Source organism: Neodiprion lecontei, chromosome 3 (genome assembly GCF_021901455.1).
Source record: "Neodiprion lecontei isolate iyNeoLeco1 chromosome 3, iyNeoLeco1.1, whole genome shotgun sequence".
Lineage (NCBI taxonomy): Eukaryota > Metazoa > Arthropoda > Insecta > Hymenoptera > Diprionidae > Neodiprion > Neodiprion lecontei.
The window spans coordinates 24046840-24070042 of NC_060262.1; the positions used below are offsets into that span (position 1 = coordinate 24046840).

Here is a 23203-nt window from a genome sequence, read left to right on the forward strand (position 1 = left end):
CGTTATACTATGTGGAGCTACGTTATTCAATTATCAAACATACGTCTAAGGCAGATTACAAAACAGTTAATACTTGTTGCTCGCAGATAAAATTTGGAATTTTCTTTATTCTATACGCTGCCAACTGCATTAATAATAGAACTAATATATATGAACCACAAGATATTATATATACACTATAGAAGACAGGATTGTTACAATTGTCAGTCCTTATCAATTGTACTCGACAGTCTTCTTAGCTAGGTTATTTGATAAAGTCTAAACTATTTTTAACTGTAATATCTTTTCTTTAGGGTTCGATATTTCCGAAGCATATAAAGAGCCTCCAATTCTTTAATCACGTACTGTCCATGCTCCAACATTTTTTCAATTTTTTGTGGATCATTTTCATCTTTGTTTTTCGTAAATATCTTTTTTAGGTTTGTACGAAAGTAAGTGTATCCCTTTGGATAATCTTTCCCCAAGTGCAGCAGCTAAAACAATATACATAGGTTGAATAGTACAATTTAGAATAAGAGAACGTAATATACACGATTAAGCTATGATTGATGAAAGAACAAGATGAAATAAAAAAACACGTCATATTTATACGCACCGTTTTGTACAACTCGATTACTTTTGTTCGCTGCGCCATTATTCACAACTTGTTTTTAAACATTGTCTGTAGGATTTGTATCAATAATACCTCTGGACTGCTCCCAACTAGGCTTTACAACGTACCTCCACGCTTGATTTTCTGCTACTGCGCGACAATTCAACCTACTGATCTTGGGTTCAGAGTGTTCAGAGTACAACTGTTTCGACAAAGCTCGGAGGTTCTCGGATTTGTTCGGATATTTGGAGTCGGCGACACTAGTGAAAATTGGACAACTGGGATGCCTTCCGAAGTACACTTATCACGCCAACTTTGGGCGTGTTCGGAAATTGACAAAGTACTGTCAGTACTGAAAATGGTATAGTCCAAGTGACGTATACTGTAGATTTTCAGTACTTTCAGTCAATTTCCGAACACGCCCTTTGTATCACGCAGTAAGCTGCTAGACCCCCCACTTAAAGTGTATGTGTGGACCAGGCAATGATCGCCTATCGTTTTTATTTCGAGTTGCCAGTCGCAGCAAAAGTCAACTGGCGCGGCCATCTTTCACATACACGTGGTTGGCCGATACGTTTCGTCACTTTTAACGCGCTCATGTCGGCAAATTTAAAGACAAATCCAACTGCTACTTGGCAAATTTAACTATGTATGATGTTAAAAAGATTCGCGTCTAGAAATAACAATATATTGGAAACTAGAAATTCAATACTAAACATGGGAGAAAATAAATTATCAATAGTCTTCAGTCAACGTTCCAGTCCTGAGGAGGTCAATGAACATGAATGATTTTTCGCAGTAAATTTTTAAGTGTGAAAATGTAGATTTATAATAAATCATAATTACTGAAAACAAACAATTATGATTGTACATTTGAAATGAGAATAGTTGATTATTCACATTTTCTTTGAAGTATTACAAAACGATATCAGTATGAGATGTAATTATTGTGAATAGGAAAATAAGAAAATGGGGAAGCTTTAGTTGTAAGCAAGAAATTGTATTTCTAATGGTGTCGAGTAAATCTAATTCTCCTAGCGCATTCCTAAGCAATTTTAGAACATGATAGCCATTGCAAATAACAGAAACTTTTTCTCCGTAATGTACTGAGAACATGATTGCGTAATACCCAAAGATGCACCTAAATTTTTGCACGTATTAATACTCGAGTGTAACCCATTGAGCGTTAAACTTGTAATTATAATTCCAGTATTATCAGGAGCTATTAAAATTTCTTTCACAATTTCAGTTTTTTTTCCTCAGTCTGAGAATTCACAAAATAATAGAAAACTGGAAACTTCCAACTTCCATTTTCACAGACAACTATCAAAACTAAAACATTGCTGCGTCTGGTAGGCCCTTTTCTTCAATACCTTTACCTATATCAATGAAACCATATTCTTTATCATCCATCATTTCAATACCTTTCTTCACTTTCATTTCCCAAAACAACTTCATTGCGATTCAGTGCTGTTTCCCTTTCGACTTTTCTTGCAACAGCACTAAGACAGACCCCGTTAATTATGGTTGAAAAGAGGATTTCAACTATGCACTTAAATGTCTTCAAACTCATTCGATGTAATTAAAAATTATTAAACGGACTATATCTCATAAGGTGATTTGTTTCAAAAATATGTATGTTCATGTAGTGTTCACCGACCGTAGTAACATAGTGTGTGAGACTGTGGAATAGGGGGACCTGAGTTCAAATCCTTAGCCTGTCAAGGAGGATCTGAGCGGCAGCTTGCAAAAATTTTATGACGTTGCTCAGCCACTAAATTGGCAGGTTCAGGTTTGAAATCAGTCCTGCTATATGTGGGCAAGGTTTTCTGCAATTTCCCTTGTCCCTTGTGCAAATGCGGGTGTTTCTATTGAACATCTTAAGATGGCTGCAGCCGCATAATGATGGTCACTAATCCATCCTTTCCCTTGCTTCGCACAAGTCTACTGACTTCTGGGGACATACTCTACCAGGTATGGCGGGAAATGGTAACGATTATTATTATTAATATTATACAAAAAATGTTGAATTATTAAAATAAAACCAATATGTATACAATATTTGAACTCAAGATTAGAAATGAAGTGTGATTACATGATCGTAACTTCCGTTGACTTACAGAGTTTCTATAAGAAAAATATATAGAATAATGTACACTTTGAAACTAGACATAGTATTTAAATGGTTAAAATCCACATATATCACAGACATTTTTCATGTCTCGTCACTTTTCAAGTACAAAGATTCAAATACTTACTTTGAAAATATCCAACGCTTTGTGTGTTATATGCTTCTTGTTAGTCATACTTTTGAGCAAATTATTTATATTTTTTTCCTCTTACCATAACGAGCATTTTTCATTCTCAGATTCTTATTTTTCTTGCGTAATTGTCTTATCTCTGATTGAGCTTTTAATACCAGTTGTTGCAGAAGAAAATTATTCGAAGAATTTATCCCATCAAGATCAATGTTAGCTACTGACTTTTTTAGTATAGCATTTGCAATGAGAGTCGCGTCGTTTCTGAAATGGCGAGTAGTTTTTATGTAAAAAATGTATATCAACCAAATCCATGTTAATTTTATCCAGATAATAAGTTGGAATGTCAAGAATCTTGAAGATCTTTTTTTGTAATCCAAGAAACACTATCCTTCAAACATCTGCTAATCGACTATTAAATCAGTTCACTGACCTTCCAATGATGAATGAGTCGCATTCATATTGTGTGCATTTTGTACATGTTGACAATGGCTCAGTTTGTACACTCACATTTTCATTGATACTGGAACTGAAAATAATTTAGATCATCTGTGTACTTTTATGCATTGTATAAAACACCATAATAATTACAAAAAATTTTACACATACTTCATACAATTCATAGCCTGTGGACATTCATTGCCACTCTCATTATCTCCTGCATTGGTTGGTTCTTGTTCCTCATCATCATTAATTGGACTAACTGGATTATATGGAGATGAGCTATGCAAATTATCACTCCTATTCAGTGAGCTGTCGAGTATATCATTTTGCTGTTCTGTTTGACAGTTTTGATGGATTGGTAGATTTCTAAAAAAATGTCTTCCATTTACAATTCATTTTTTTATCAATATTTCTTTGTATTGATAGAAAGTATGTAATCACTTACCTTCCACGATTCTTCGCTATGCCAAATATAGTCGGATAATGATCTTTCTTTATTCTTTTCAGTTTGCCTAAACCACTATAATAGAAAGCTTCTGGTTCAAAGTGCAAACTACAAACATCCATAAATTTCTTTGGTTCTAATTTTGTATTCTCAGCATTGTTTATACTTTCTAACCATTTTCTTTGAATACCCTGATCTTTAGGCAATCTGCAATAAATTTCAGCGGAGTTTAATTTTTCTACAGTATGAATTAACCTCAACCTGTCACCATTCTAAATATAATTGTTTGTCGTAGTTACTTATGAAAACTAACTGCGACTGCTTCTGGATCATCACCTTGCAATTTACAGCTACGAACACAACATTTACGTGGCATTGTTTATAAATTTCTATTTACACGAATGCCAAAGATTCAAACACAACCGGTAATTTACGTTTGAAAACAATCTGTGATTCGGTACGAAAGGGAATCAGCCAATCAAATGCAGAGTGAGAGAGAGGTAGTATTTAGTGTGTAATATATCTCGCTCTCTCATCACTTCGGCAACAATTTTGGCGTGGTCGACAGCATGGGTAGCTCCTCCAGTAGTACATATGCTCTAGGGATCCACTATTCCGTAGAAATATGACAGATGAAATTAGCGGAACGCAGATTTTATTTTCCGTCCATTCCGTTCCGTCATTCCGGATTCCGGCATTCGGCCCTACATGGGACGGCACCATCGCGTCCAGTCCCAGACCGCAGTCAATGACGTCACGGATTTCATGACGTCACTGACGGGCGGTAGTGAGCTGTCGGACGATTTGGGAACGCGGTTGTCAGTGCTTGCAGTACTGGAAGTATATTTCCGAACGCACCGTTGGTCGAATTACGCGAATCCTTTTGACATTTCTAGCAGAAAGGCGTAGTATTTTCGACAGACAAAATTTCCTAAAGTCTAGCCGTTTCACGTATATTTCGTTTAGAAGATGAACAGATTATTTGGACGGGCTAAGCCCAAAGAACCGCCAGCAAGTATAACCGACTGCATCGCCGGGGTAAGAAACAGAAATTCTTAATTTATAGATCCGGATGCATGTAGGTTATATTCGACCTTGTACTGAATCATCAAATAACTATGGAATTGCAGAAAATGGATGGCTTATTTACTATTCAAAGGATTGTTTTTGTTTAGTTACATGCGTTGTTATGTTTTCTATACATGTATTATACCTATGTTTGTCAATCTTGGCCTATTTTTTATACTGGTTCATTATTTACAAACCCAATTTCGCGTTTACAATTTTGCAAACATATCAGATTGGATTCATTACTTGTACTGTAGATATGTCTGAATTGAATTATTTAGCCGAAAATTTGTTCTGGAATGGGTTCCTGAAACTTGAAAAGAATTTGAAACACTGTTTTTTAATGACTTCGACCTCCTTTGCTGAAAAAATTGTTGGAAATTATCGAGTGCCTGCTGAAAGTAGATAGTCTAGTCTTTGAATCGGTTTCAAAGATTTGTAAGGATTGTAAGATTTATTATTAAAAACAGGTGGACAGCAGAGCTGATTCAGCAGAAAAAAAAATAGCACGCTTAGATGCAGAATTAAAGAAGTATAAAGATCAGATGGCAAAGATGAGAGAAGGGCCGGCTAAAAATGCCGTGAAAGCAAAAGCCCTGAGAGTTTTGAAACAGCGTAAAATGTATGAATCCCAAGTAGATAATCTGAGACAGCAGGCATTTAACATGGAACAGGCCAATTATGCCACTCAAACTCTTAAAGACACACAATCAACTGTCGTAGCTATGAAACAAGGCGTTAAACAAATGCAGAAAGAGTTCAAACACATCAATATTGATGATATCGAGGTATTTAACACGTCTTTCTTTACCTTGTTAAATTCAGCATTCTATAATAATCATTTTTATACTCCTTTCATTGTAATTACTTTATTCTAATAAGTGATTTCCATTCTATAAAACTACATGACCCCCTTATGCTGGATACATCTTGGCAGTGTTTTTGATACTTCTCATATCTTCATAATCAAACTTGAAATCTGACATTTCATTTGTACTCACTTGTTTTAAAGTTTTTAACTGCAATGTCATCGTTTCCGAAAAGACGAAATTGCTATGACAAATTCACAGGACATGCAAGATGACCTGGCTGATATGCTATCTCAAGCCGATGAAGTCCACGAAGCGATGGGCCGAAGTTATGGAATGCCAGAAATTGACGATGATGAATTAGCAGCTGAATTGGATGCTCTTGGTGATGAAATAGCCTTGGATGATGATACATCGTACCTGGATGACGCTATTAAAGCACCTAATGCTCCCATCAAGGAACCTGGAACAGACTCTGTCAGAAACAAAGTATGTAAAGCATTCTTCAAATTCAATATCATGTTATTATCAACCGAGTATTCAAATCCATTGTTTCTATTTTGTAGGATGGAGTTCTTGTGGATGAGTTTGGGCTCCCTCAGATTCCAGCTAGCTAAGTTTATGCCTAACGTTGAGATTCACAGTAATACATACTTAAGCTAATCATTCTTACAGGGGCACTTGCAGGCACAGCACGCTGATCCATTTGGGTTTAGGGTATAAAAAGTTGCAAAAAACAGTCTTCAAGAATTTTGCTAAGAAAATACAACTGTTTACTGTTAGTATTTGTATCTCTTAACGCATGCAGTATCTTTGCCTGTACAATTTCTGTCCTCTTAACATGAAAAATTTATTTTTTATTTCTGTATAGAATTAATTTAACTGTATCATAATCCACGTGTAAACAAGAAAATATAACAGCTAATAAAATGCTTGTATCTGCTGATATGGTTGTTCCAGATCAATTGGAAATTCCATTTGGCGAATCGAACAAAATTACGTTTATGTTATTACTATCACCTGCATCTGTTTACAATAACTGTAGTCGTGGGATGTTCATTGGTTGTTGGATTTGCAGTTCTATATATTGTTTTGATAGATTCAGAATGGATTCTCGGCTTTCATGGAAGTGATTTTCTTCAAATCCATTCACCTCTAGGTAATGGTGAGCATGAGCCTGCAACGCATAATTGCACCATTAATGTTCGAAAGGCTCCTAACATTACAAACGACAAAATAGTGTCCATCAACTCTTGTAATAATGATAATTACTGATTAAATTGTTGATTTACCTTTCTGCTGTAAAGTTTATCGAATTGTTGCACTATAACTTCAAGCATATTGGACATAGCTGTCGAGTTTAGAAGACACAGGAGCGACGCAGGATGTCCGAAAGGTGGTACGGAACATAATCCAACTTTCATTGCCTCTTTGCTCCATCTTGTAAATCTAGCTTTACTCTGGAATCTACAAAGCAATATAATCTCATCGAGTATGCTTGGATAAATTTCAATTAAAAAGTATAATGTTAATATTCAAAGTTACTTCTTAATGTTTCGTCTCATGTCCGTCAAAGAAGTGGTGCCTCTGACAACATGAGCTGCGCTTAAAATCACGGATCCGGGGCTCAAGGGATCTGTTTTTAATAATTGATTGCTTCTAGACCAAGCATCTGTAAATAGCTGATCTTGCATCCTAGAAAAGCAATTTAACGGCTATACAACGATACAATGTACCGTTGATGTATGAGAAATTAATCAAATATAACGTACTTGGTACCCGGAATTGTAGGCATTGTTGAAGCAGTCAAAGCAATAGGACTAACACTGCTGAATATGTAATTTAACTTTGGATATGTAACAAGGTTTGTTGCCAATTCGTTCATATCCATATTCAAGCTACCGGGAAATCGTGAACCACTAGAATACGAATGGGTTAATTATTCGAGTGCGTTGGAAATTGCTGAAGAACTACCAAGTTGATCACACATTTATACAACTCACCTGATATAATAAATCTAACACGAATAGATGGAGATGTAAGAATGGTAGTATCCTGAAAAAATTACCTTGTCAAATGTAAAAGCATATTAACAATAATACTATTCATGTCTTGGAAGGGTAGGCAACTACCATTGTACGAAGCTTGATCAATATTCTCCCTCTTAGACATTTGAGCATTACAAATTTCCAAGAGTGCCTTGTTTTCAACTGGAAAGACGCATGTGGCATGTTCTAAAAGCTCCCTTGAAGCTAGCAACACGTTATATGGAGCCGTTACAACATCCTCAGTGCCTGATGGAAACACACACGATACAAATCTGAAAATAAATCGAATTTACTGGGACAAGGAGCTAATCAATGGCTATTTTTGGCTTACATTGACTGGATTAATTATATCTTCTTTCACCTAAAAGACGTGTTAAAAAAAGATTGAAATGGATTTAATAAAGTCATTGCGGTCCAATTAAAATCACCATTGGTATGAAAAGGTTTGCCTAGTGTAAATAGTGTAATCACACTTTGAGAGTCCGATTGGAATCATGGAATACTAATTACCTGTCAACACGAGGGTGACTATCTTCCAAGAAAGACAAAACAGCAGTACCCAGGCCAGAACCTGTACCACCACCAACGGAGTTTGTTATCATAAATCCGTGAAGACAATCGCATTTTTCTGCTACTCGCCTCACAGTTTCATCTATTCGATCACGATACTCTGTGCCATGAGTGTAATGCCCAACTGCCCTAAGATAGTGAATGCAAGATTTTTGTTTTCAAAAGTTTTTTGCGTAACATACATTTGAAAAATTATTACGACCAAGAAAGAATTTATTCAACAGAAATCTAAAGCTTTCTGATGCCGTTTTAAACATATTCATCATTTACACTTGTATTGTTTTATTAATTGATTGTACAACAAAAACAGTAGTCTTACAGAGGAAAGTTTTAAAAGTAGCAGATTAAGGGAAAAAACAATGTTAAGTTAAACTAGTCGTTATTTTTACTTCTGGATACACCGATTGAAAATAAATTTTGCCTATTACCAGTTATTTCCAGATCCTGGATAATTTGTAACGCTGCACGTTTGATCGAAGAGACCTCTTAAAGGTCCTTGTCTGTATCGAGACACAACACTATCCTCCATGTCGATGAGAACTGTCTACACAAAACGATAATAATCACGACAAGATACAGAGAAGGTATAAGGTCGCTAGACTTTGCCAGAAGGTACGATGAATATTACCCTGGCTTTGACTTTAGCAGCATTGAGATCTGCTAACGTTTTAAACGACAAGTCTCCTTTGTTTCCAGGAACGTGGAAAAAACTGTGAAATGCTTCCGATAGCTCTCTTGTGTTTTTAACATGATCCTTTTGTGTTTTCAATAACTGTACGCTGTTACTAGATGTTTGAATTCCATACTCGTTTAATACCAGTGGCCAAAAAGCCGAGCCTATTTGATTTCCACATTGACCGACTGAAAGGAAGCCGTTGCGAAAGGTTAATAACTGAAATCTGTATTTATGGAAAACATTTTCATTGTATTCATTGGTGGATGTTCCCTAGGTAGACGCAAACTAAATGAAAACAATCATGGCATGTTTGCCAATAAAGCAAACAAAATTCAATACGTTACTCAAAATTTTCTCAAAATATTTTGTCCATATGAAAAAACTGATAATTGTTTGAACTAAAACTTTCAAATCTTGTGTCGATGTATGTCACGTACCTTGAACTGATATAAATTGACTCATTATTTATTTTCAGTGAATTATTTACACGCAATGCTTTTCCCAGTGAACAAACCGCAACCTACTTTGTGTATATTATTTTACCGTTTTCCTGTCCCAAGCAGAGAATGAAGATAAAAAAGTGCAAAATTGATAGAAAAAATACTGCTACTAATAAATAGTGGGTAAATTTAAGTTTGAAGGAGAAAATTGGAAAAATGTGACAGAAAATGAGAACAATACGACACGTGCTTGATATTTATTGTATGCATGCGAAAATGACAGTTGAAAAGTGAAAGGTATCAGGTGTCATCTGTGTTGACTCATGTCACATGGCCGCATGCGTAAAATTCTTTCGAGAATCAGTAGAAAGGTAAAAAAAAAACATTCAGTAAACGGCCACGATCAACGGTCTACGGTTGATTGTGATACCGCGATAAAGTAAAAGTCAGTCTTGTAGTTGATACGTCAAGTGAATTCATGCACGGAAAAATATTTTCGTGCCGAGGAGTGATGTCAATTAAAATTTTTTTTATTTTCGATCTATATCACTGAATGAAATGTGAGTAAAAATTAAGAAACTGTTATTTAGGCGGTTTAAATGCCCAGAGGCTAATGGGATCCTTGCCAAATGGTAAATTACTGCGGCTCACATTCGACAAGTGTTTAGTCAACGATTGTTGTCCATTTCTGGACTTGTTTCCAGTGAATACTAGAAGTTGCTAGATTCTAGAACAACACAGCCCTAACACTTGCGAGGTAGCCTAACCTCGAATATACACATATATACCTATACATATACGACTAAACGCAAGTTTTGTGTTGTTATTTCATTGCTACGAACAAGTTGGTACAAAATTTTGAGTCAACACATTCAGAGTAATTAACCTGAGCATAATAACTTGTCAATCACGTTACGTCTAATTTTTTTGGGAACTCATTATCGTTGAAATATTTTAGTCCGTTAAGGTATTGTTGGCGAAATTTCGTCCCGGTACGAAAATAAAGGATTACACGTAAACTAATCAATCATCTGGACGCATCGCATAATCTGCTAAGTAATTTAATATCAATTGCGCAAAAATTTAGATTGTATACCATTACATGACGGAAGTATTTTCTGTCAAATCATTCAGTTACTTCAATCACATCACAACAGCTGAGAGGTGATAACGTAGCTTTTCGCAACAGCTAGAAACTGCGATTACGAAAATTCCATGTATTTTGATGCTCCCAAGATATTTAACCTAAAAATTCTCCATGGTTAGTATATCCATTTACGGTGTTGTCTACCATCTAATTCATTTAATAATGTTGAAAAATTTAATTCGAAACACTGTGCAATGTATGCATGCATGGCTAGTGACTTAGGGTGACGATACCATAATTATGAGAAAAAAATTAAGATACTGTAACCACAATCAGTTGGACATTTTTATGCACGGTGTCCACAGATTCTGGCCATATACCGTTAATTATGAATTATCTGTAGATAAATGGCGATAGACTCTTCAAACTTGATTTATTTCATGAGAACTACTTGGAACTTTTTCTTATTTATCAGATTTGTAAATGCTTCAATTTTATAGTTTACTTATTGTTAGTTTGTATTCACGGTATTAGTTTTGTGAATATTCTTAGGTTTGTTACAAACTTGGAACACCTTGAATATCTGCCGAATTTTCAATCATATCACAAGATCAGGGATTACTCAGAAATATCATTTAGAATTTGAAATTCTAGTGGGATAATGACGAAAACTTGAATAATCCATACCATCAATAGTGTAAAGTCCATTATTTTTTGTACTCCAATGCTTAATGCTCAACTGCATTTATATTTTGATTTAAAGATACTGTCATTTTTTAATCAAACACAAATGGAATATCTAAACCTTAGTACTCGATACTTTCATTTAAAAAATTTTTCTACTACAGGTATATCATTATCAAGAAATTGATTCTAAAAAATTTGGCTTCATTACAGTAATTGTATCTAAGAAGTCATTTTTACTTTTGGCATCTAGGAATAGAAAATAAGAATAGAAAATTTTGAGTATAAAAATTCATAAGAGCCCTGATTTTATCTTTATCATTTATTCGAAGAATTTATAAAACGACACATATTGTGTATTTCGTTAACAAATTTTGTATGTTTCTTCGTTTCTAAGTTTCCTATTGTTATTCAGTTACAAATTGAATATGTCTTGATAAGGTAGCTTAGAAAAAAACACTTGACACTCTTGAGAACGCATTCGTATCCAAATTTCATCGGACACTCTGTCCAATTTACATTATTTGAAAGTAAACAGCTACAGTTGGTAATTTCTGTGATTTAACTCCGATCTTGAATGGTATACTCAAAACTTTTTATTTCCGTGGTAGGCAAGTTGGACAAAAAAACGGCGCCTGGAAAGTGAATCGCAAGTCATAGTCAGTACGTCTAGACTTGTAAGAACTAAAGATATGTTTTGCTGGGGTAGTACTGTCCATGGCGAACTTGGCCTTGGAGGTATAGAAGATGAGAATATTCTTGTTCCCCGTGAATTGGAATTCAAAAAGTCTACTCAAGTAGAACATAGTAAGTTCGAAACTTATTCTAGTTAACTCAATTATTATTTTATTTAGTATTTAAGGACATTCAAAAATAATATTTGTGAATATGTAAATTGACCAGTTGCTTGTGGTGAGAACTACACTGTTGTTATAACTCGAGATGGTCAACTCTATTCGTGTGGTAACAACGATCATGGACAACTTGGTCACGAAAAACCGAGGAAAAGGTTACGTAAGTGCTGACATGTTAATTGCTCACCATATTAATGAATGGGAGATGAACAATTAGAGAATAGTAAATAAAATATTGTTATGAGTCAAGATTATTCTATTGTTGTACTGTTCAAGCATTCATCCCCGTAATCAATTCTTTCATTAAATTTTTGACATAGATTAGATGTAAGTCACGAAATGCTTGTATAGTTTATTTAATTAAACTACTTATTGCACTATAAACTGAACTACATCACGTTGTGTTTCTATGAAACTACATTTTTTGTTCAGATCTCATACCGGGTCTGGATGCATTTTTATTCAAAAGAGCTGCCTGCGGCGCAAGTCACACAATGGCTGTTAACGAGTGGGGCCAACTTTTTAGTTGGGGTTCGAATACTGATGGCCAGCTAGGTTTGTATTGAATTCGTGAACCGATATAGCGAGACACTGACGGTGAAGTTATCGATTCGATTTGATAGGTACTGCCAAAACTCATATTATTCAACATTTAGGCTGATTCAACCTTTGGTATCTTTAGACTTTACTGATAAACCTTCCAAACATTGTCATGCAACAAACAATTGAAATCATTCATTTTGTAATGTTACTGAAAAATATATCTTTACTCATCTCGTAGGATTGAATTTGAACAATTTCGATGAACGCACTCCACGGATGGTGAAAACTTTAGGTGCAAGCGTTGTTGTGCAAATAGCTTGTGGACTAAAGCACACACTTGCACTAACAAACAATGGAGAACTTTATGCCTGGGGCTGCAATAAAGAAGGACAGCTTGGTATTGGTGGCGAATCAATTAAAGAATTGAAACCAAAGCTGGTCACCAGCTTAGCTTCTGTCCCTATGTCTTATATCGCGTGTGGTGGTTACCACAGCATTGCAGTCTCAAAATCTGGTAGTTTTTCAACATAAGACATTGCTTCTGTGTGAAATATATTTTACTCTCCAACCGTTTTAAACATTTCTACATGTATAGGTGCTGTTTTTTCTTGGGGCAGAAATATATATGGTCAGTTAGGATTGAACGACACTCGCGGTCGGGGTCTACCTTCCCAATTAAGAACGCTTCGTAATATAAAAGTACGATATGTCAGCTGTGGTGAAGACTTTTCTATATTTTTAACAATGGTACGTAAAAATTTTTCAGTACATTGATTAATAAATTGATTGAGACGAATTGAACTGTACTTGAAAAAATCGGCGGCAAGAATGGAACTACGATTATATTGAATTATGTTTTTTTTTTTTTTTTTTTTGTGATTAACCATGATCTCTTCTAGAATTGCATGAATATGGAGGTATTTATCATGAAATAACGTGAAAAGGTGTAACAGGAGAAGATATCCAAAAAAGGTTCAAACCTTTTTCCCTTATTTAAAAGATCGGTTGAAATAAGATCTGAGTTTACTGCACTACAAATCAATTGGTATTGGTTTCATTTGTGCTTGACCATTCAGAATGTTTTTGAACAACGCTAAGTATATATGTGAATATTTCAGGGTCTGATATGAATATTTGAATTATCATTCACATAAGTATTATAAATAATTATGCCTGAAGCAAAATGTTATCGCTTTCTTATTTACTTTGCGATTTGAATGATTGAACAATGCACACATTTTGCAGCTTGAATTTCCCTTTAACAAACATTCTATGCCATTTCGCTGATTTGGGAAATTTGCAAAGAGTGTTCCCAGATTTTTTCGATTGTTTGAAAGAAATCATTTATGTAATTGACTAACAAGAAGAGGTCGATTAGTTTCTACTGATGAAATTAAATTTCCTTGGGCAAGTATTTCGGATCGAAGCATCAATAAACCTTTACCGTTTAAATTCCTGAAATACCGAAGGGATTCAAATTTTGTAACATTATAACCAATGCGTCTTATTACAAATGAATCACTTTGAAAGATATAAAATTCGACAACTTATTTTCTCATGAATGGATAGTAAGTTATAACTCATTGTTTCAATATATATTTATTTAGTACCGGCTTACTTCTCTGAGTTTCAACTCAACTAATGGTGGATATTCAAAACACTTGGCCGAATATGTAGAGAATTTTTTTTTTTGGTTTGATTGCAGGATGGTGGAGTTTTTTCTTGCGGTGCAGGCATGTATGGACAACTGGGCCATGGCAATACTAATAGTGATATTTTACCTCGCCAAGTCATGGAACTTATGGGCAGTACAGTTACACAGGTAAATGATACATAAAATATTGAAACTAATTTTTAATCCTGTACAAATAAAACAGGCGATTTTTCATGATTTTGAAGTACGTAACGTTAACGTAACGAAACATTATCAGGAAATCATTCCTTTGCACCCTCAGAATAATCTCGCAGAAATCGCGGATGAAACAAGAGTGTTTTCAAACCTTATGTGAGCTGTAATTTATGGTTTATTCCATCATGGGCATTCATAAAGTTGCCAAATAGCAATTTCTTTTTGAAATGCTTCATGATAATAGCGTCGCAAACTTCACTCTACCAATTTTTTATCCTCCTGTATTCTTGTTGCATAATCTGCACTCTTCATCTTCCGTTCAAGGTGTCCTGCGGACGACGGCACACTCTTGCCTTCGTTCCATCTAGAGGTCGCGTTTATGCTTGGGGTCTTGGCGGAGCTGGACAATTGGGTGCTCGAGTTTCTCGAAGTGTTTCCACTCCACAGGTGGTACTTGGCCCCTGGGTTTCGCCTAACGGAGCCGCCATGGTTCAACCTGATATCTCAGCTACTCCACATTCTGTGGATTGTGTTGTTCGACATGTTTTCACTGGCGGTGATCATTGCTTTGCCACTGTAACGCATAGAAAGGTAATTTGGTAACTGAAATCAAGTAGTTCAAAAGTACCAAGATCAAACTTCATTAACGTTTTTTAACTTCCCGTTTTTTTTTTATCAAAATTAATCAATGAAAAGCATTGTTATTAACAATATCGTCAATCACTCCGCTGGTGGTCTGTTTTACGGTGTCCACAATAATTTAAGAATAGCTCAATCCATTTATTTCAAATTTGATGACAATATTCTTCGATAGTTTATTCTCTTTGCCACTATCCCACTTTTTTTTGTTAACTATCAAATTTTTTCTTGAATACATAAAAAAGGATGGAAATTTTAGTTGAAAAATCGAATTGCAACTTCAACGGTCACAATTTTATTGAACAGAAAAGTAATCGAATGCATACAAACCTACTTTCTCCAAATTTGAAGTAAATCGATTGAGTCGTTTTCGAGATATCGCAGACATTGCAAAATATGTCAGCAAATAAAATGAAGCTCGATTTGGGTACTTTTGAACAAAAGAAACCAGATTCGCATTGAACAATTGGTTTTCGAGATATAAACTGCCGAAATTCACCCACTGTTTTAGCCATCTACTCGTATACAGGTAATACCTCCTTATATGATAATTCTAATTTACACAGCGATTTTTTATGTTCATAGGATAACATTCAACCAGACGACTGCAGAATATTACCACCATCAACACAAGTACTGACAGTTACTGAGGAACAATTGGGAGCTTGCCAAAGAGTGCCAAAAGATGCATCTGTTGATCATGACCTTCTCACGTGAGTACAATCTTGGTGCATAAGCTTGTCGGCATTGCAATCAATTATAAACATTCGAAACGTATCAGTTATCTTTAAATTTCTTTACTTTCATTCGCTAAAAAGTTAGTGATCAAGATTAGGTGAAATGAATGTAATAAACTTTTCATTTTACTTCAAAGCCTAGTATTTCAGCAATATCTCGTAACATTTTTTCAAAAAGTATCTGATGCTTGAATAGTATATTAATGATGATATGCAATTCAATATTCCACATACATCGGGTATTATTCGTCAATTCTGTATACTCAGTTAAACAATGTAGAACTAATTTATTCTAATTCAAATCTAATAAAGTTGACAGTGATTTCTGAGTTTGTGTTTTATTATTTATTGAGTATGTTTTCACGAATAATTTTCGAAACTCCTGGAATAAATAAACTCCTCGAAAAACCTGATTGACTGATCTGATTAATTGTTGAGTACAGATATCTAGAGACTGTATTCAGTAGTCAGGCATGTCTAAATGCATCATTCTTACTCGATGACGATGCTCATTATGGATGTTCAAGCAAACATCACGGTGTGGATCTTGATAAAGCGACAAAATTGTTTACAACCATTGCTGATCTTGACAACAATACTATCAAAGAACTGGTGAGCTTTATAACGAGTAAGAGAGGTAATAACTAAACTTTTAGAAAGCAAACGATGACGAAAGTTAGTTAAATTTAGTTAGAAAGAGCTGGCAAATTACCGTCAGGTTTCTGGGCTATATAAATCGTTTTGATGACATTTTATTTTATCAATTATGTTTTTTCATTTGGGAATTTAATTCCGCGAGTTTCTGCTAAAATGTTATCCTCATGTGAAGTTTCTTTGTACTCGGATTACTAATGAATTGATATAATGTAACTGACCAATTATTTTTCAAATAATACTTTTTTTTAGATCTTTACATGTCTGACTGAAAGTCTGTTACCAACCCTAATGCCATCACCCCCTGATGTTGAATCATTACGAGTATATTTGGTGCTGCCTCTCTACCATGGCTTTGACGACCCTAAACTTTGTAATAGCTTACACAAACCGTTTTCTAAAGCAGTCTCACAACTAAAACCTGAGGCCTTAAAAGTCATAAGCTTATGGTGGAGTCAGGCACCCAAGGATTATTTTGAAAGATTAGTCCGGAGTTATAAATCAGTCGTTTCACACTTCTTGCAGCAGCCAAAAGTTGCAGAAAACAAGGTTTGTAATTCGATTACCATGTACCTTGTACCTTGTACAAAATTTACATCACTGAAAACATTTATTATCATATAGAGTGTGGTATGGGATGCAACACTTCAGCTTGCTTTGGACTTTTTAAGATTATTGAACAAACTAAATCACACAACGGCTGATGGCTTACGAGTACCGTATACATCGTTTCATTTACCAGAGCTGTCTGAGTGTATCGACGTGAGAACTGATTATGTGAAATGGCTCACGGAAAAACACCCGTATGCAGTATGTATCTCATAAAATTTTACCAAATTTGTAACAATTTAAAAGTCTTTGAGTAATGTTGTGATAATAATTATATTTGATTGGCATATACCGTTATATTCAAACAAATACAGTTGTTGAATCCATTCATGGCCCAAAATTAGTTCAGTCAAACTCTGAATACCCAACTCGATTCTATGCTTGTGCCAAACTAATAGTTACTGATGATAATGCGCATGGATTTTACTGACGAATATTTTACTTTTTTGTTTACAGTACCATAAAATATTTTTCTGCAACTATCCATTTCTGTTTGATGCTCAAGCAAAGACAATGTTACTAGAAACAGATCAAGCAATACAGGTAAGAAAGTCATGTTTGTGTTTGAGTATTTCGTCTGAGCAATTAAATTTAAAAATAAAATTGTTACGAATAGTACTATAAAATCATTTGTAATATATAAATTTTTATTAATGTTATCAGATGCGATCAGCAATGAACGAAGCAGCGACTAGAGCAATAACTCAAATGTTATTTACTCCTTTTCCTGCTGGAAATATTAGTGCATACGTGACATTGAATGTATCTCGGGAAAATTTAGTTAATGACACACTGAGAGAGTTGTCCCAATATAACTCAAGTGATCTTAAAAAGCCCCTCAAGGTGAGCTTTATCCGTATTCAAGTACTCGTATTACTAGGATCCTTTTGATTACTTTGTTCAATTAAAGAACGTGGTCTAGTATAACAATTTTTTATGTGACTTCACGTTAATTATTACTTATTCAGGTGAAATTTCATGGCGAAGAAGCCGAAGATGCTGGCGGTGTTAAAAAAGAATTTTTCATGCTTCTACTTAGAGAAATTTTAGATCCAAAATATGGTATGTTCAAACAATACGAGGAAACGAGAACCATTTGGTTCAGTGAAGATTCCCTTGAGGACGAAGTGATGTATTTTTTGATCGGTCTTCTCTGTGGGCTAGTCATTTACAATTTTATTATCATTGATTTACCATTTCCACTCGCTTTGTACAAAAAGTTGTTACAAGAATCTGTTGGACTTGCTGATGTTAAAGACATGTCTCCTGTTCTGGCTAAGTAAGTACCGAGTTCTTTGTTTTTATCGTGTTGTATTCACGTGTTGCTTTATTATAGTTTTAAATTGAAATGTGTTCCGTTTTTTCTTCACACATAGGTGCGAAATTCAATGTATATCGATCATAATATTTGTATTTTTCAAAATATGAAAGCAGCGAAGTTGCGGCTTGAATTCTTTCTTTCACAATCTGAAGTAGAATTTTGTATTGAATCAGTTAGTCTTTGAATATAGAATCTAATATAATATACAAATTATATTTATAGGAGTTTACAAGATGTCCTGGATTACAATGAACCAGATTTAGAAGAGGTATTTTGTTTGCATTTTGAAGTGACGAGAGAAGTTTTTGGTGAACAAAGAATTTATGAATTAATCACAAATGGTAGTAACGTTCCTGTTACATTAGAGAACAAGTAAGTTGTATTTCGTCTTATACTCAGTACATTAGAAAAGTATATTTCAATCAACTTACATTATTTTTCAGGCAAGAGTTCGTCGATTTATATGTAGACTACCTGCTCAACAAATCAGTAGATTCGCATTTCCAAGCATTTTATCAAGGATTTCACAAAGTATGTGGAGGACGCGTTCTAGAATTATTCCACAGCCACGAATTAATGGCCGTCATTGTTGGTAATGAAAATTACGATTGGGATGAGCTGGAAAAAAATGCAGTTTACAAAAATGGCTACACTAAGAATGATCCTACAATTGAAATGTTCTGGAAAGTTTTTCATGAGCTTTCTTTAGAAGAGAAGAAGAAATTTCTATTATTTTTAACGGGTAGTGACAGGATACCCATACAAGGCATGAAAGCTATCAAAGTAAGTTCGGCGTGTATTTCTTATATTTTTAGATCTTACGCTGCAAGTTCTGCTCTGATCTGTTACTTCGTTTCAGATAACAATTCAGCCGATGTCAGATGACCGATTTTTGCCAGTAGCCCATACGTGTTTTGATCTGTTAGATTTACCTCGGTACCAAACGCGAGAAAGATTACGTTACAAACTTCTCCAGGCTATCCAGCAGACCCAGGGATTCTCGTTGGTCTAGGATTTTATGTAATGATTGCGACTAACGGTAATTAATGAATGTCTGCAGAAGTAGTAATCATGATCGTCAGCTTGCAGAAATTTGAATCAGTAACAATTGAAAAAGTACGTTTCTGAAAGAAAGATGCGGTCAAAGCGATGTTATTTTGCAGCTATTATTGATTGTGGTTTTACGTCAAAGGTTTTCTGGGACTCACTTATAACCATATATGCATAAAGGATTTGTTATATCGGATTTGTTTTAGCACACTAAAGATAAATTTTGTCAAATTTCTGTAGCAAAATATTTCAAATAGAACAGCTTTAACTCGGGAGTTGATTTTTCAGTAACAATATCGATCAAAATACAATAAAAGTAAACAGTCACGTCGTTTGCTTTTTTTTAATCCGAATTCGTTCCTTCGACCTACCCGCGTTTTTCACAATGTTATTATTAATCAGGAACCGTATTTAAACAGCACGGAAATGATGTTTTTCACTGTTCGAGTTATGCAGAATAAAAAATTAAATAAAAAAAATAAAAAAATATAAAACAAACGAAACTCAAAACAAATAGCTGGACTATCGAAATTTTAATTATTCATCTGTAAAGTTTGTTTTCTACGCGTATTCATATGCTGTAATAAGGCCAAATTACTGCTGAATATAGAGACGATGGCCTGGGGAATATCTCTGTAACTAATATTACACATTCAAATCTTATTCGAATTGCCTACCTCTAGCTTCACCTCTGTCTGAAACGGTGATTTTATGCTTCTCGAAGATGTATCTATATTAAAAGAGATTTTTTATTAATCATTACCTCATAAAAACTTGTGATGTCAATGCACCAACAAAGATTTCATGTTACAATCATGAGGTAGTAAGAGTAACAACTTCTATTTTTCTATAAAACGATAATATTAGTGGTTTATTATGATTTTCAGCTTAACATTACTAAATATATTTATTTTTAGAGCAATTTTATATTTGATAGAAACGTGTTAAAACGATCTACAGATTTAAATATTTCTTATAGAGCCGTTTGTCGATCGACTTGTGTGTTGAAAAACAATTTTCTCGTACCATAGTTTCATTACAGTAGTTTGATGCTTTTCCATATGCAGGTGAATGTCAGTCTCTGGGAAACTTTAATGTTTTTCTCTCGTCATTTGCCGTATATACTTGATGAAAGTCGCTGTAATGAGATCGTGTTACAATAAAATTGTTTGGGCATCGATTGGTTGTTTATTAAAATTTTATGGAAATAGTGAATAATAAATCAGTGATCCCCTTTGCCCCTTTTTGCTAACACATGTACAATGTGCGTATACGTAACTTTTGCGGCCTAAGTTTTCGAAAACGGTACGGTATTTTCTCGACATTAACTTGTTTCTGACATGAAAAATAATTAGCGCAAAATGACAATTTTCATGACGAATTATCAAGAAAAATGAAAATGCTGAAATACCATTTTCAAGATACTTGGCGTAAAATCAACATGACAGCTATAATTTCAATTTGGCTCAATGATCATTGGGGGCATTCGGTATCTACTATCTAGCTAACTATCAAGCGGTATTTCATGTAAAATAAAATCATGGCAAAAGTACAACTGAAATGTGATATCGCAATCAACCAAATTCTATAAACTGAGAATTTACCTCGCGATATCATCCGTACAATGTACAAGTGGCAGTGTCACGCAGAATAAAAAATTATCAGTCACTTTTGTGTTGATTTTACTCTTTTAATTTGCGTAATTCAGGTCACAGCCACGACACGTGGATTTTTCTAGAGCACGCGAACAATGATTTGAGTCTTTTATAGTGACGATTTCAATTGACTTGAAAAAATACAATTTGCTAAGTTCACATCTATATTCATGTAACATGTGATGAAAAGATTTTTTGCGGGTGCTTTATTATTTCCACAGAATGCGCAGGATGTTTTTAATGCTTTTTAATGCAAAATAAATTAAAAAAAGGTATAATGTTACGATAATGTGAGTTAATGATTGAATAAACGTTATTGTTGATTTATACCATTGATATTATCTAAACTTATAATGCAACTCACCATTAATATTTATTATTAAAAATAGAGAAATAATATACGTAGAAGTGTGTGCACCTCTGATCATAAACAATGAAAAAGCTCGAACTCTGATTTTTGTGACAATTTCCAGTATAATAAAATCGACGATTTACGGTGTTTGAATTACCTGAAAAATTATATCGCTGAATTGTCAATATTTAAATTTTCGAAACGCTTTCTTGGGAAAAAAATGTTTTTCCTTACAGTTTCTGTCATAGATCGAAAACCACTGCAGAGTTGCACAAAATTCGGGATGATGAAGCTTCTGTTCGTTTAAGTTTCGTAATTATGTTTTTGACTGTAATTCCATGGACAATAACAGTATGCGATACGTCGTAAAAAAATTCTTAGGTGAGTTTAGATTGCTTGGTTATCAAATTAATTATTGATATTATCGTTATTTATATACCTTATTGATGCATTTACATTTTACTGTTGCGAAGATATTTTTGATTCTTCGTAAATGTGCAGTCAAAGAGCCTTACAGTTAACAACATTGTTGGTGATACTAATTAATAATAAAAAAATTTTAGATATGGTTATGTATCTTGTATCCAGCATCATGTCAAATAAAGATAAATGATTCAATTAACTTGCGCAATGAATATTATAACAAGGAATCTATTAATACACACGGAGGGAAACCATTATTTGAGTAAAGTGATATTCGTTTGATTCGTTCAACTAAATGCCATAGTCGAATGCAGTTTAAAATAGAATTCAATCAAGTCTTTGAATGATCATGCTGACTCTATCAATTTATTCAAGATAACACGGGGTGAGTTCCTTGCGATAATGTGAATTTTTTACGAAGAAAATGTGTGATTGAAATGACTAAAAATTTGATTAAACGCACCTCAATTGTTTTGTTTTTACAATACGAAATGGTTGTATTGAAACAAGTTAAGTTTGTTCTAATTCATAATTCGTTAATTCAAAAGTTCAGTGGTTAAGCAGGTAATGAAATTTGTTGTTACAAAACTCTTGCATTGACTGAATAATTACATTAGAGCTTTTCATTTATTTAAGCATCTGAAACCTATGTACGGTTTATATCTGCATACATTGGTTGATAATATTTGGTTTCCAATGGATTGCAGTGAGTAAGTTAAAATTAATTTAGAATACAGTTTTGTATATTCATAGTGCAGAGTGAACATCAGAGTTACTCAAGCGCACAAAACGTATTCTTCTATTAATATCATTGATAATTCTCTTGACTCAAAATTTTATGGGATTTACTGGACATTTAATGCGTAAAGCCCAAAAAATCGTTGTTCTATATGGAGAAGTATAAGTTTCAATTAATTTCGATGACTCGAAACTTGGTATTGTGCCTTATTCGGTTGTAATAGGCCCGATGACACATTTGTTTTGCGTTATTCGTGTCTGACTTCCTAGTCGACTACCCGGTTTTATAACTATCTCTGTAGCTATTTCCGTAGCGAGAGAGGTCACCGCTTAATGACCGTTTAGAGTAATAGTATACCAATGTTTACGACGAACATAATCTCCACTTGTTTCAAAGCATGTGGTATTTCTCTTACCTCGTAAAGAAATTAGTGCAACTGATTCAACCAGTTACGCCTAACAAGCTCCGGTTGGATCAAGAAACTGTGGCATTCAATCGATGTAAATTTTTTGTTGGCTAGATGCACGTACTTATTTTATTTGAAATACCTAATTGTTTCTGTCAACGCACATGCGACTTGGAGGGACAACACCGAAACTTGAAACCAAATGATATTCAGTTGAACCAATTTCGGAAACACATGAAAATGTTCACTCG

The 23203-nt window shown here is 34.3% G+C and overlaps 5 protein-coding genes and 1 long non-coding RNA gene across 19 annotated transcripts; 2 read left to right on the forward strand and 4 right to left on the reverse strand.

Moving 5' to 3' along the window:
- Positions 1 to 87: 87 nt before the first annotated feature.
- LOC107224022 (electron transfer flavoprotein regulatory factor 1) lies at positions 88 to 787 on the reverse strand. The gene is made up of 2 exons (XM_015663923.2): positions 596 to 787; positions 88 to 473 (listed from the first exon to the last, which is right to left on the reverse strand). Exons 1-2 carry the CDS (start codon positions 632 to 634, stop codon positions 270 to 272), a joined length of 243 nt encoding a protein of 80 aa, XP_015519409.1. The 5' UTR covers positions 635 to 787; the 3' UTR covers positions 88 to 269.
- A 326-nt stretch (positions 788 to 1113) lies between these two features.
- Positions 1114 to 4268, reverse strand: LOC107224010. 6 transcript variants are annotated; one of them, XR_006903359.1, is made up of 6 exons: positions 4039 to 4268; positions 3740 to 3946; positions 3460 to 3660; positions 3284 to 3379; positions 2851 to 3114; positions 1114 to 2559 (listed from the first exon to the last, which is right to left on the reverse strand). XR_006903359.1 is itself a non-coding variant. In XM_046734536.1 (5 exons), the coding sequence occupies exons 1-5, from the start codon at positions 4070 to 4072 to the stop codon at positions 2916 to 2918; spliced, it is 723 nt and encodes a 240-aa protein (XP_046590492.1). In that variant the 5' UTR covers positions 4073 to 4268; the 3' UTR covers positions 1114 to 2915. The 6 variants fall into 6 exon arrangements, 3 of the variants coding, with proteins under 3 accessions (XP_046590492.1, XP_046590491.1, XP_015519397.1); XR_006903358.1 differs by having other exon boundaries at positions 1114 to 2719; XR_006903360.1 differs by having other exon boundaries at positions 1114 to 2094; positions 2253 to 3114.
- Positions 4269 to 4576: 308 nt separating this feature from the next.
- Positions 4577 to 6615, forward strand: LOC107224020 (charged multivesicular body protein 5). Its single transcript, XM_015663922.2, has 4 exons — positions 4577 to 4777; positions 5278 to 5595; positions 5878 to 6105; positions 6183 to 6615. The coding sequence occupies exons 1-4, from the start codon at positions 4709 to 4711 to the stop codon at positions 6231 to 6233; spliced, it is 666 nt and encodes a 221-aa protein (XP_015519408.1). The 5' UTR covers positions 4577 to 4708; the 3' UTR covers positions 6234 to 6615.
- Positions 6408 to 10574, reverse strand: LOC107224023 (tubulin epsilon chain-like). 4 transcript variants are annotated; one of them, XM_046734528.1, is made up of 9 exons: positions 10447 to 10574; positions 8863 to 9095; positions 8663 to 8778; positions 8175 to 8363; positions 7685 to 7936; positions 7389 to 7535; positions 7162 to 7311; positions 6909 to 7083; positions 6408 to 6793 (listed from the first exon to the last, which is right to left on the reverse strand). In XM_046734528.1, the coding sequence occupies exons 3-9, from the start codon at positions 8761 to 8763 to the stop codon at positions 6647 to 6649; spliced, it is 1161 nt and encodes a 386-aa protein (XP_046590484.1). In that variant the 5' UTR covers positions 8764 to 8778; positions 8863 to 9095; positions 10447 to 10574; the 3' UTR covers positions 6408 to 6646. The 4 variants fall into 4 exon arrangements, with proteins under 4 accessions (XP_046590484.1, XP_046590485.1, XP_046590483.1 ...); XM_046734529.1 differs by lacking the exon at positions 10447 to 10574 and adding an exon at positions 10002 to 10130 and having other exon boundaries at positions 8663 to 8774; XM_046734527.1 differs by lacking the exon at positions 10447 to 10574 and adding an exon at positions 10002 to 10130.
- LOC107224012 (probable E3 ubiquitin-protein ligase HERC4) lies at positions 9757 to 22007 on the forward strand. 6 transcript variants are annotated; one of them, XM_046734523.1, is made up of 18 exons: positions 9757 to 9910; positions 11733 to 11928; positions 12025 to 12135; positions 12408 to 12530; positions 12757 to 13032; positions 13114 to 13265; positions 14224 to 14340; positions 14692 to 14958; positions 15592 to 15719; positions 16187 to 16355; positions 16650 to 16946; positions 17022 to 17207; positions 17463 to 17549; positions 17670 to 17849; positions 17975 to 18285; positions 18550 to 18699; positions 18771 to 19110; positions 19187 to 22007. In XM_046734523.1, the coding sequence occupies exons 2-18, from the start codon at positions 11814 to 11816 to the stop codon at positions 19337 to 19339; spliced, it is 3162 nt and encodes a 1053-aa protein (XP_046590479.1). In that variant the 5' UTR covers positions 9757 to 9910; positions 11733 to 11813; the 3' UTR covers positions 19340 to 22007. The 6 variants fall into 6 exon arrangements, with proteins under 6 accessions (XP_046590479.1, XP_046590477.1, XP_046590480.1 ...); XM_046734521.1 differs by lacking the exon at positions 9757 to 9910 and adding an exon at positions 9914 to 9982; XM_046734524.1 differs by lacking the exon at positions 9757 to 9910 and adding an exon at positions 9975 to 10107.
- LOC124293505 lies at positions 14222 to 15628 on the reverse strand. The gene is made up of 2 exons (XR_006903363.1): positions 15510 to 15628; positions 14222 to 14941 (listed from the first exon to the last, which is right to left on the reverse strand). It is a non-coding gene; the product is annotated as an uncharacterized LOC124293505 (long non-coding RNA).
- Positions 22008 to 23203: the final 1196 nt, after the last annotated feature.

Coding starts and splice junctions, on each gene's coding strand:
- LOC107224022 (XM_015663923.2), bottom strand. CDS start 634: ATGGCGCAGCGAACAAAAGTAATCGAGTTGTACAAAACG. Junction 474..595: donor TAATCGAGTTGTACAAAACG/GTGCGTATAAAT, acceptor ATATTGTTTTAG/CTGCTGCACTTGGGGAAAGA.
- LOC107224010 (XM_015663911.2), bottom strand. CDS start 4,115: ATGCCACGTAAATGTTGTGTTCGTAGCTGTAAATTGCAAGGTGATGAT. Junction 3,661..3,739: donor ATAGCGAAGAATCGTGGAAG/GTAAGTGATTAC, acceptor ACATTTTTTTAG/AAATCTACCAATCCATCAAA. Junction 3,115..3,283: donor GACTCATTCATCATTGGAAG/GTCAGTGAACTG, acceptor TCGCCATTTCAG/AAACGACGCGACTCTCATTG.
- LOC107224020 (XM_015663922.2), top strand. CDS start 4,709: ATGAACAGATTATTTGGACGGGCTAAGCCCAAAGAACCGCCAGCAAGT. Junction 4,778..5,277: donor TAACCGACTGCATCGCCGGG/GTAAGAAACAGA, acceptor TATTAAAAACAG/GTGGACAGCAGAGCTGATTC. Junction 6,106..6,182: donor CAGACTCTGTCAGAAACAAA/GTATGTAAAGCA, acceptor TCTATTTTGTAG/GATGGAGTTCTTGTGGATGA.
- LOC107224023 (XM_015663924.2), bottom strand. CDS start 9,372: ATGAGTCAATTTATATCAGTTCAAG. Junction 8,364..8,662: donor CCAGGATCTGGAAATAACTG/GTAATAGGCAAA, acceptor TCACTATCTTAG/GGCAGTTGGGCATTACACTC. Junction 6,794..6,908: donor ATAAACTTTACAGCAGAAAG/GTAAATCAACAA, acceptor TATGCGTTGCAG/GCTCATGCTCACCATTACCT.
- LOC107224012 (XM_046734521.1), top strand. Junction 17,550..17,669: donor AAACAGATCAAGCAATACAG/GTAAGAAAGTCA, acceptor TAATGTTATCAG/ATGCGATCAGCAATGAACGA. Junction 17,850..17,974: donor ATCTTAAAAAGCCCCTCAAG/GTGAGCTTTATC, acceptor TTACTTATTCAG/GTGAAATTTCATGGCGAAGA.